General features: G+C 42.5%; 1 protein-coding gene across 3 annotated transcripts; it reads left to right on the top strand.

Moving 5' to 3' along the window:
- The first annotated feature begins 205 nt into the window (after positions 1-205).
- LOC125537232 (ADP-ribosylation factor 1) lies at positions 206-11639 on the top strand. 3 transcript variants are annotated; one of them, XM_048700535.1, is made up of 7 exons: positions 206-360; positions 692-864; positions 9791-9861; positions 9975-10094; positions 10475-10593; positions 11234-11315; positions 11416-11639. In XM_048700535.1, exons 2-7 carry the CDS (start codon positions 717-719, stop codon positions 11419-11421), a joined length of 546 nt encoding a protein of 181 aa, XP_048556492.1. In that variant the 5' UTR covers positions 206-360; positions 692-716; the 3' UTR covers positions 11422-11639. The 3 variants fall into 3 exon arrangements, with proteins under 3 accessions (XP_048556492.1, XP_048556491.1, XP_048556493.1); XM_048700534.1 differs by having other exon boundaries at positions 304-595; XM_048700536.1 differs by having other exon boundaries at positions 350-533.
- Positions 11640-12962: the final 1323 nt, after the last annotated feature.

Below are 12962 nucleotides of genomic sequence, written 5' to 3'. Positions count from 1 at the left end.
CATCCAACCACAGATTGGTTCGCGCAACGCACATATATTTGTGTGACTTATGAGTAAATAAAGTTAGACGTGACCTTTCAATTTGGAAAAATAATGTCGTGGGGATGAAGGAGCCTCACTAATCCGGATCCGACTTGCCTGCTCTCTTCTTGTGTTCCCATCTGTGCTCCCACTTCATCCTACGGCTATTTTTTTTTCTTTCTGATCTAATTATCTCCCTTCTGATTTTAAAAGAATGGGGCCGGGTCTTATTTTGTTTTAATCAAATCAAGACACCTAGACGGGAGCAGGCAAGTCTCGTCCCACTAACCCACCCCATTCCATTCCTCTGTCTCCCCACCATTCGAAATTTCTTCGCAGGTGAACCCCCTCATGATCTCTCTGTCTGCTCCCGTCGTCGCAGAGGAATCGATCATCGGTTTTCTGCCGATACCACCGATCCAAAGATTGAATCTGACGTTCGAATTGCGTGGTCCTCGGCGGCGCTAGATCTGCGACCGTTCCGTCACGTCGCGGATCTCGAATTTATTTGGGCGCGTGTAGTTTGTGATTCTACTATCCATACGACTTTCGTGTGATATATCCGATTCGTGGGGTTAGATTTGTGCATGAGGATGTGTATTGAGCCGTTTGTTTTTTTGGGTTGGATCCCGTAATGGAGATCTGAGCGAGTAATGGTCGCGAATTGCAGGCGTTCGGAAGAGGGGTAGGGCGAGATGGGGCTCGCGTTCGGGAAGCTCTTCAGCCGGCTTTTCGCCAAGAAGGAGATGCGGATCCTCATGGTCGGTCTTGATGCTGCCGGAAAGACCACCATCCTCTACAAGCTGAAGCTCGGCGAGATCGTTACCACTATCCCAACCATAGGTAAGATGTGCTTCTGTCTTGTTTACATGCTAATCTTTCAGAACTATTTTTGGTGCAAAATTTTGGCCAATAAGGTCAAGGTATCTCTAGCCAATATTTTGGCTAACCAATAGCTGGGAAAAAACGAAAAAAATGTTAGGGCATGCCATGTAATTAATCAACCAACCAAAGAAAAGAGTTGATGTACCCCCTAAACTTTCACGCTTTGATTGCATCACCACCTTAACTCTAAAATTGGTTATATAATCACCTCAAGTTTCCAAAACCGGGCAACACACCTGATCGCAGACCTCCAAGTTCGTTTTGAAGATGCTTTTTTGTGTGTGGAAGTTTTATGGTTTGACCCGCATAGCATGCGGACTAGGATTTATTGTTTAACTTATATTGGCACATCATCCTGGGAACCATATGGAGCTTGCTCTGCCTCATCCATTATAGCAGTGCCTTCCTGGAAAAGCTGCCTCACAGTCCCCGCACATGTCAGGCGCAACATCTCTGCGGTGTAGTCTAGACGCTAAAGCTGGCACCCACACCATGCTGTTGGGAAGAGGATCTCGGTTGTTGAGTAGGAGCAGTCTGTGCTATGAGGAGGAGAAGATGCTATGCAGGGGAGGAGCGTTATGAGATGATCCACTCGAAGAACGCGTACGTCAGCACCAGTGTGACCCGTTTGCTCTTCATCATTCTGTTGGTGTGCACCCACTTCTTGTTGTCCTTGTTTGCAATTGTGCACCTACCTGCTTGCATCGGAGCAAGCTATGCTGCGCTAAGATCTCTTGCAGACAACGACACCACTACAAAGGGCTCACCTCCTGCGGACCACGACACCGCTACTCGTAGCACCGGCTTGCCCTTCGTCGACTCAAACCCCTTCTCCCGCGTTGTTTTGGTGCCAGCGTGATTTGACTTACCTAGACTGGTACAATGATTTGAGTGTGTGTGCTGGTGGCTCCTCTCACTTGCGTGCTTCGTTGACATTATTCAGCTTGATAGGGTGTCAGCTGATATGGGAGTTGGGGTACTGGGTTTTGCCGAGCGCGGTGGCTGGCGGCTGTGTGATGAAGGGAAATGTCTTGGCAGTGTCAAGATGTAGTGGTTTGTCTTGGCAGTGAGCGATGCCGAAGGGCCTCTTGCCTCCTCTTCATATGTTTGGTTAGCAACGTTGGCCGCTAGTATTGTGACACATAACTAGCTTAGCTAAGTAGCCATGGCTTCTCATCGTGAGGACGCATAAGAAGCCAACACTGACATTGGGGGCCATGATGCTCTTGCCATACCCGAGCCAGTGCCACGTCCACCCAATGTTGTTTCTCGTCGCAAGTATGCATAAGAAGTCGGTTGCGTTGTTTCTCAATGCAAGGATGCATAAGGAGTCATTGTCGGCAGCAGGGCACATTCTGCTCCTGCCATACCTGAGCCAGTGCCATGTCCACCAAATGTTGCAGTTCGCCAAGGGCTTTGTGTACCACTGCGATGGCCCCACGTCGCCGTTCGCCTCAATGTACGTAAAGAGCTTGAGCGGAGCTTTGTTAGTGCTGATGGCGCGGCGGGTGCGCCTCGACCGTGGTGGATGCTATGCTATGGTCAGCAAGGTCATGGTGCAGCACGATGGTGGTGTGACACCAAGATCGACAAGAGCATCTCTAGACAATCCCCTATTTTTTAATTCCCCATCCTTTAATTCCTCATTTTTTAGGGAATTGAACTTTTGTCTGTCTAGCCCCACCCTCAAGACTTGACCCCGCAAATGCATGCGAATTTTTCAAACACAAATTTGAACTACTTCATTGCATAGTTAAACAACAGTACCACATCAACATCATGCATAGCATAGTTAAACAGTCATTACCTACTACACCACTACGTTGACATCAAACTAACCAACTAACTAACTAACTAACTAACTAACGGTGGCGCTAAACTAAGTGGGAGCGTAAAACGCTTATTCTGCGCTCCGCCTGTGTCGCACGCACCGTTCGGCTTAATCGGCATTATTCTTCCACCTGCTAGTAAAATCTGTGGAACATATAGTAATAGAATTAATTCGGTTACCATCTGCATGCATCGGTCCCGCCACCATTTCTTTTTTTATATGCATGGCTGTAACAACACATCGTAAACAACCATAAGAAATATAGTAACCCAATAAATTCAGTTACTATCTGCACCCACTAGTTCACGCACTGCCACCATTTGTCTTTTTTACATCCATGCTCATAATGATACACAATAATCAACCATGAAAAAAGTAGTAACATATTTAACAGGTGCATGGTCCCATCGCCATTTTTTCTTTCTATATGCCTGCTTGGAATGGCATATAGTAATCAACCATGAGAATTATAGTAACTTAGTAATCGTTCATGAAAAACTTGGTAATAGAACAAATTGGGTTACTGCATGTCTGCATCCTACATCTTATGGACTCTTGTTTCACATGGTAGTAAAAAGCATGGTAGGAATGGTAACCGAATTAAAACAGTTATCATCCGCATGCATTGGTCCCGTCCTTTATTCTTGTTTCCCATGCTAGTAAAAAACCATGCTAAATATAGTAACAGGATTAAATGAATTACAGCCAACCTGCAATGTACTCCGTCTGGCATCCTCGACTCGCATGCTAGTAAAACGCCGGCCAAACATAGTAAATGAATTAAGTTATTTACCATATGCATGCATGTGGCTGCGCTAATTAAAGAATGACGTAACTGATTAGCAGACAAGGTGCGCTCCATGGGTCGGAGCGTAGAATAAGCACAATGCGCTCGGGCTCACTTTAGCGCACCTATATATATATATATAATTTTATCTACCACCGGTGGTAATTACCACCACTTGAGTTCTAAGTAGTATTTATCAAATCAGAGAGTATGTACGCGTAGTATGTAGTATATAAGAATATTTAGGTAGTATACTAGCACATATGCCCATGCGTTGCAACGGGAGAGATATTTCTTTGCCGGAAGCAATGGGAGAGATAATTGATGTGTCCACCAAAAAGATCACCATAACATGTCAAAGAAAAACGATCAGCATAGCGATGTGATAGAGAGAGGTGTTGTGGACTTCTCGCGGGTCATGTTTGTCCTGTGAGATCTTGATAGTGGTGGGATTAGTCGGTGTGCCGGCAACCATCTAACTTGTGCCTTTTTTTCTCCGGGTCCGCCTCTGTGTCGGGGTTGTGTCTACCTCATTTGGTAGCTACGCGGCGACCTTTGGGGCACGGTAGTTTCGACCATTCTCTCTTATGATTGCGTAACAGGATGAATTACTAATTGTAGCGCATAAATCATGTTTCATTAGCATATTTAGCACATCACCAGACACCAATGTCCCTTCTATGTGAAAACATGAACCTTTTAAAATAACTTGAAAACTTTTTGAATTTGTGATTGGTTTTTAAAAAGGAAACCCATTTTGAACATTCAGATTTTTTTAAATGTATTTCTTTAAACTCGGTCATTATTCTGAATTTGCGAACATTGCACCAAAACAAGAATATTTTTCATATTTCAAACATTTTTAAAATGATTTTTTTGGAAAATCTCAAATAACTTTGGAAAACACAAGAAAAAAATGGAACGTGTATAAAAATATATACCAATTTTGGAATGAGAACATTTTTTGTATTTCAAACATTTTTCAAAACATAATATATTTTCAAATTTTCGACATTTTTAAAAAAATTCCAATTTTCCTAATAATCTTAACTTTTTTGAAAATTTTGAATTTATGAGAAAAGGAGAAAGAAAAACAAATTTGAAAGGAAAAAGACAAAAGAAACGGGAAAAAAAAGAAAAATACAAACATAACACAGACCAAAAGGAAGAAAACGGTTCACGCAAGCTTGGGCGCCCTATGCGGATTTGTGACTATTTTAGAATGAGAGCAAAGATTTAATGTTCCGAATTTTTTTCAAAATGAAATATATTTCAGAATTTTCAAATCGGAATATATTTCAAAATTCGAATTTTTTTGGTATTATGAACTTTTTTGAAAATTTTAAATTTACAAAAAAAGGGAGAAAGAAAAATAAGCTTGAAAGAAAGAAAGAGAAAAGAAACAGGAAAGAAAAAGATATAGAAACGGAAAAAAGTTTTTAAATATATACAACAAAATTTGAATCGTTCGAAATTCACAATTTAATTTAAAAACATGAACCTTTTAAAATAACAAGAACATTTTTCGAATTTGTGATTGCTTTTGAAAAAGGAAAAACATTTTGAACACTCAGAACAATTTTTTAAAATGTTTTTCTTTAACCTCGGACATTATCCTGAATTTGTGAATATTTCACCAAAAAGAGAATATTGTTCATATTTGGAACATTTTTTAAATGCTTTTTTTTGGAAAACCCGAAAAACTTTGGAAAGACAAAGAAAAATGGAACATTTAAAAAACATCTGTACCACTTTTGGAATGAGAACAAAATTTTAATATTTTGAACATTTTTCAAAAAAAATATTTTGAAACTTTGGATCTTTTTAAAAAATCAAGTTTTTCTAATAATATGAACTGTTCCGATTTTTTTTTGAATTTATGAAAAAGGGAGAAAGAAAAATAAACTTGAAAGGAAATAAGACAAAAGAAACGGGAAAGAAAGAAAAGAAAGAAATGGAAAAAGAAAAATAGAAACATAACACGGAACCAGAAAAAACAGTTCAGCCCAGCTAGGGGGCCCTGTGCGAATTTGTAAATATTTGACGCTCAGTGCGATTAATAGGAGTTTTCCAGTTGCATGGGCACAAAATTAATAGAGTTTGCTGCTATTTGATGCTCACTGCAATATAACAAAGAAAAAGAGAACGGGTCAGCCCAGCTTGGTGGCCATGTGCGAATTTGCTGCTATTTGACGCTCATTACAATAAATAGAGTTTTGCTACTTACGTGGGCACGAAAATAAACGGGCTGGCTTTGCTGGGCCACACTATTGGCGGCCCATGTATGAAATTCGGGCGTTTTTCCTTTTCTAATAGAGAACGAACAAAAAATTAGTACCACCTCGAATAGAAAAAACTTTTCGATGGTGAACGGATGAAAAAATTGGAGAAACGCACCTTGCTTTATTAGTAGGTATATAGATATAGATATACTACTTTTTAGGTAGCATGCATTGTATTTTGAGTATGCTCCTTTTTACGTACAAATATATACGTATTTCACAAATATAATAAAACTATGAGCCAACTTACAATTTTTTCATGTAACTCACTTTGAAATATGTTGTATATAATATATGAACATACTTGATAAAGTAGTATATATAATACCACATGGTAGTATATAAGACATGTGGGGGTAGGATGTATTTTCCCTATGTATATATATATATGTATATATATGCATATGTACACACACACACACTAGCAAAAGTGCCTGTGGGTTGCAACGGGTGATAAATCTTCATATGCCTCTAGCCCATAATACCTTAACCACATTTGGTGATTAGTTCTCTTCCGGGCATGTGCGAGGAAGGCTTCTGCACTTGGCGAGTGTTTCTACGAGCTAACACGCCCTCACGTCCAATGAAATGCACAAGATATGCCGATGTTTTCAATTTAATTATGGTAACACATATGTTTAATAATTAGCCCAGGTGCCCTTCTTTGAATATTTCTGTATGTGGGTGTAGAGAGGCCACCGATTATAACCTTTTAATAATTAGCCCAAGTCCTGCCGATTTATTCAAAACCCATCAACATGTCTCTTTGCATTTTTTCTGGATCAAACATATTTAAATGAGTCCACGAAAATATGCACACTTAAAATATTCTGTGCAAGCCCTTTGTGCTTTTCTGTTTGTTTTGTCAAATGGAAAAAGAAGAGAATAACAGAGGAAGAGAGGGCCACCAGCAGGCCGGCCCATTTGCACAAAAGGCCAAGCATCTTCTTCATCCCCTTTTGCCAGGGCGACGCGCCTCCAGATCCGGCGACATGCGCCATCGGCCGCTGCCTCCGGCGCCCCTCAGCCTCGCCTCCTCTCCTTCCCTTCCTCTACCGCTGGCGCCTCCTTCCTTGTTTCACCGATTTATTTGCCATTGATTCTCGCGTACGTTCCTTATTATCTCCTCAACCAAGCGTATATAAATTACAAGAATTTGATGTAATGAGGCAAGATGAGACTTTTTGGCTGATTTATCATATTTTGTACCAAGGACTTTAACTGATTTATTGAATGTGTACGCACGTTCGGACTCAGCTGAATCAGGAATGCAAGGCCCTGGCTGCATGCATGGGCGGCGGTCCAGGCTATGCAAGCCCCGTGCAATGATTAAATAAATATTGCGTTTTTCACTTTGGCACGAACAAGGCATGGTTAAGTTGGCTAGCCGGTCAAGCTTTGTTGGGCTCTTTTTTCTGTCGACATGAGTTCGAATCTGGGCAGGCACGAAACGTTTTTATTTGTTTGCTTACATGAAACGCAAACGACCGAGTGAAAAAAAAGTTGAAATACGTCTACCTTCTGGAGCGTGAGTGCAGGCCTAGGTTGAGGCCCAATCGAGCTATGTACATAGGCGGACTCAGCCCAACTGAGCGGAAGAAGCCAAAAATAGGTCCTCAAATTAGTACCACCTCGCATATATAGATTAAATATAAAATCACCTAAATGGGACGAAACTAAGCATATCACTTGCTTTATTAGTAGGTAAATAGATATAGATATAGATATAACGTAAACTAAATAGAACTAGATACTAGATATATAAAGAGGAGCTCTACTCGGAGAATTCCAAGAAGTCGGACTTAGAGTAGATAGGGATCATCCCCGAGCTCTACTCGGAGAATTCCAAGAAGTCGGACTTAGAGTAGATAGGGATCATCCCCTCCCCCCGTCGCAGTGGTTGGCCCCGTGGTCGCTGGCAGTGGGCTGACTCCACCACATCTAGTCGTCTTCGTTGGCGAGGCAGGTGATCTCGCGACACTCGTGCTCGATCGTGCATGTGGTTTCCATGGACACAAAGAACACATGATTCTCATCGACGATTCGTGGGTCCTTGAGTAGTGTGGCCACCAAGGCGGCATCAACATGCTAGGTAGCGTGGTGCTCCTTGGCCCAAGAGGTGTACCTAACAGGAGGTGTGATGGTGGCCATGGCGTTATCGAGGAAGTTAAGCTTCACGCGGCTCTTGAATAACTGGAGCACGAAGGCGTCGTAGGCGCATGCCAGGCCACACCAGCGTTGCCGTGACCATGGTATGGATCTCCGTCACCCACTTGCCCTACATCTGGAGCCTAATGACGCGGTCCTTTGGTGGCAGCTGCTGCGACAGGGATAGGAGAACGAGGTAGGAATCGGCAAGCTGTGCGGGGGCTCGGCGATTGGGAAGACGGCTCGGGATGGCACCGGCAGATCGAGGGACGTTGGCAACACTTGGGAGGCGGCGTGGGGAGATCGAGGCGGTTCATTAATTGGTGTCGTGCTATTGGCCGCCATGCCATGAATGCAAGAGTGGAGTGGCCTCCCCATTTTTAATGAGAAGTGCTCTTCTCATAGCAAAAATGGGCTAGAGGGAAATGTTTTGGGGATGAAAAGCTAATTCTTGGGGAGCTAAAGGAAATCGGGGATGGGCAAGATGGCTGTTAATTCCCCAAAATGGAAGTTTCTGCCCATATATAACTCTTGGGGAATGGGCTAGAGATGCTCTAATATTGGCATGGCGCACTTGGTGGAAAGCTTGTTAGCATCAATGATCATGTGCAGTCTGTCCACATCAGCAAAACCGGCTTCCAAAACAGCTTATTTTGGTCTAGGCGGTGTTCTGTTTGATACTTTGATATTGGGAACTTGAGGGATTATATAACGGTTTTATATTCGGAGGGGGTGATGCAGCCGAAATTTGTGACAGTTTAGGTGGGCATATACACTTCATTCTTAACTGAACATATTTGTTTTTTTTTCATTGTATATAGAAGGTTATTAGTTGAACTATGAGGATCTGATGGATCAGTAGTGTGGAAACCTGAATTCTAAGCGGTAGAGCCTATTTTACTTGATGTTTAAAAATATGCAACTGTTTTTCGAGGCATCCCTACCTGAAAAGGTTGTACGATTGAGGTGGCCAATTGTTGGAACAGCCTATCGCTGCTCTACTTCAAGCGCATGCTATAAAAGTTACTCCCTCCGTCCCAAAATAAGTGTCCTGGCATTAGTTCAAGTTATAACAAATTTGAACTAAAGCCATGGCACTTATTTTGGGAAGGAGGGAGTACATCTCAATCTCAAATTCTTAATTGATAACGAAGTTGCAAACTCGTAGTACTTCGTCTGTATTCTTCCTGCTTGAACTATTGTTATGCCCATCAGAATTGTTGCCTCTTCTTCAAGTCTTGATGCGGTTGATGAATTCAGTGGTATGTGTTGTCTCTTGATAACTATGGCAGTTTATGTAATGGAAGTTAATTTAGAAAGCAAAATCATTAAATGCTTGCTTGAATAATACTCCCTCCTTTCCGGTTTATAAGGCTCAAGTCTCAAATCTCATCAACCAAGGCATTTTGTGAGTGGAGGAATGTATCTCGTACTTTACAAAACTACCCCAATTAAACTCATGCATTAATTTGGATTAATTGCAGTGCATGCATGCTTGGCCATTCCTCTTTAATTCTTGCATGCAAAGATTTAATGCGCATTGGAAACTAAAAATGAGATGGAGATGAGCCCTGTAAATTGGAAAAACAAAAAAGTTGAAATAAGCCTTATAAACCGGAAAGGAGGGAGTAGGATGTAGGAAAAGATTGCCTATAATGGGCCCTGAAGCCATCATTACTTGTGGCCTCTGCAATGATATAACTGACAGAACATATAGTTACACAGGCTGATATCAACAAAAAGTGGACAAAATGCTTTGAACACTTGGTTCTTATTGAACAGCCTCTACTTAAGCTTGAACCATGACATGGTAACAATGTTTCCTTTAAAATGCAGGGTTCAATGTTGAAACTGTCGAGTACAAGAACATTAGCTTCACTGTTTGGGATGTTGGGGGTCAGGACAAGGTATGACCTGTTGCAGTGTTCTGTGTATTGTAAATTCAGTGTTTTCCTTACCTTAATCTTCCTGCAAATTGTTACATTTCATTTAAGCTGATGCTTTGTGCTTGTAAGAACAGATCAGACCTCTCTGGAGGCATTACTTCCAGAACACGCAGGGTCTTATCTTTGTTGTGGACAGCAATGATAGGGACCGTGTTGTTGAAGCCAGAGATGAGCTCCACAGGATGCTGAATGAGGTACATTTGTGCTGGATTACTCTTATCATGCTATCCATTCAATATAGCAACCAATTGGTGAGCTTGATTAACATAATCATTGTTTGAACTATCATAATTTATAACACACTAATGTGAGAAGAAGCAATTATTTTGACAGGACGTTCATATGAGACCACTTACTGTTTATTACGTTTAACCCCTTTTTTGGGAAAAATTATCTCTAGGAAGTGGCCTGTTAATGCAGTTTTTGTTGTCTATTAGCTAGTACAGAGTTACTATAGTATATGGTTTTGCTGCACCTGTTCTAGCATACATACATCTAAGTAACTTTTAATTTGTGTAGTTGGGAAGCGATATTTTGTTCAACTGCATTATATGATAGTCATTATTGATGACAGGATGAGTTGCGCGATGCTGTGTTGCTTGTCTTTGCCAACAAGCAAGATCTTCCAAATGCTATGAATGCTGCTGAAATTACTGATAAGCTTGGATTACATTCCCTTCGTCAACGTCACTGGTAAGCAAGGCCTACTTGTTTTTCTTGCTTATCTTTTGCAGTGGAATAAGTTTTGGAATCCACCCACATCCGTACCAGATCCTGTAAAGCACCATCTGTAGAAAACAGTATACAGGCCCCTAAAACAAATTTACGGTACCGCGAGGCATCGGGTGGAACAGATCCTGTAAACCCGTACCATAAATGTTTATTTTTTTTGTTTTTTCTCCTCGCGCTTCTTCCCCAGGACGGAAGCATGCACAAACTCAAACTCCGGCCGGCCAGAACGGCGCTGATCCGGCCTGCCGCCTGATGTGGCCTGCTGCCTGCTCTTGCACGCTCCGGCGACGTTCCGGTGCGCCGCGTGTTCCGGTAATGCTTCGGCCGGCTGCCGACAAGCTCCTCCGCCTGCTCGCTGCTCATGCATGGTGTCGCGAGGCCCCAGCTCCGGCGTTGACCGGCTTTACAGGATCCTCCAAAAATGGCTGAAATCCTCCATATATGACGGATAGGAGCTTGAATATACGGGAGCCTGCAATTTTTTTTACGTGATATGCTATTTTACGTTTTTTTCAGCTTGTACTGTAAAAACGAAGGTTTGACCGCTTTTACAGGATCTGCTAGAGATGCTCTAAGCCACTCATGCTCTTCATTTCAACAGGTACATCCAGAGCACATGTGCTACATCCGGTGAGGGTCTGTATGAGGGCCTGGACTGGCTATCCAGTAACATTGCCAGCAAGGTATTTATCACTCTATACTCAGTTCTACAAATCTCTTCGTTCTGCTACAAAATTGTAGTTCACACCCTGATTTGATTGACATGTGTTTTGGTGCCTGTAGGCTTGAGGCTTGGAATTTTGACTGCGGAGCTGGCTATTAGCTGTGGATCTGTTATGTGCCATTCGCAAGCTCAGTGTTTTTGTAATGATGTCCCAGTTAAATGCCTCCTGGATGCTCTTTCTACTTGTTGATACTTTGCACAATGATTTCAAATATCATACGTTTTTGACTAGTTATCATGTCCACTTAGTTATATAAATAAGGCCAAAATATTATTTCTTTGATATGATGAGCAGCAATTTATTGTATTGACGTTAGGCTTGGTTTCTTGGAAAATACGGGTGACTTCTACCCCTTTGTTTTTTGACATCCGTGACTTGAATCCTTTCACTCCTTTTCATGTCATTTAACACTGGTAGCCTGGATGATTGGTAGGACCTTTCACACGTCGTTATTTGTGGTGCGCAAAATAAAAAATGTGGCTGAGGCTCTGAATTATATGGACATGCACTTATATGTGGTTGCCCAATCTAACCTCCCAATCTTCTTAAGGCCTTGTTCGGTTAGCACCTCCCCCGCCGGGATTGGGGCCCAATCCCCGCCGAACCCTGTGGTTTCGGCCCGATCGGGATTAGACCTCGGCTTGCTTTATAAGTGTGTTCGGTTAAACCCGGTCAGGGCTACACCCCTGCCCAATCCCTCCCAAACCAGGTGGAACTACCTGGGATATAATCCTTGCCCCTCTACTCATGGAACCAATCCCTCTTGCGACGGACGAAACGCTACGCGAGAAGAAAAGGTTCAAGCCCTTTCTTCCCGAGTCCTGAGATTCGGTGGCGGCGGCAGCGGCAGCGGCGATGCAGCCATCTAGAGGCGACGATGGTGGCATACTTCCCCACCCTTCCCTTCTCTCCCATCCGGTAAGCCTCTTCTCCTTCTCCTCTCCCACTCTTCTTTCCCATCTCCTCCCGATTTGACCTGATGTGCCGCCAAGAGAATATAGGAAGGGAGTAACGGAACAGGTTATGGTCATAGGGATTCATGTGGATGAGGAACAGCAGGGGTTGGGTGACAAGTAGGGGATCACCTAATTCCTAGGAGGTTAGAAACCACTCGTGGAATCTAACCACGGCAACTGAACAAGGCCTAATAGAGGATCTGCTTGATGAATGAATACGCCACGTGAAGAAAACCCTCATCCCAGCTAACGGGGTTGGCTACTTGACGAACAAATCAACGCCACTTAAACAGTATGAAGCAAACCCTTGATCCGGGAGCAACTACAATAGAATCTAGCATTGTGATGCAAAAATAGAAAAATCTATCTGGGCCATCAAATCAATCATGGATGGTACAGATTGCTAGTGATCGACTAGAGGGGGGTGAATAGGCGATTTTTACGAAAGTCTTCAAAACATGGAAGTTTCGAAGACAGACGATAGAAATGAACATATTAACATGCAGCGGAAGGTAGACTACACTAGGCAAGCCATAGTCAAGTATTTAATGAAGTGAAAGCACAAAGACTAATAGCAGCTAGGCAGTATGGATCAGGATGGAAGATAATATGAAGCCAATCAGAACAAACAGTCACACAGTGAAGACAA

This window comes from Triticum urartu, chromosome 2, assembly GCF_003073215.2.
Source record: "Triticum urartu cultivar G1812 chromosome 2, Tu2.1, whole genome shotgun sequence".
NCBI classification, from domain to species: Eukaryota; Viridiplantae; Streptophyta; class Magnoliopsida; order Poales; family Poaceae; genus Triticum; species Triticum urartu.
The sequence above is the reverse complement of the archived record's forward strand: the minus strand, read 5'-3'. Positions and strand labels throughout refer to the sequence as shown.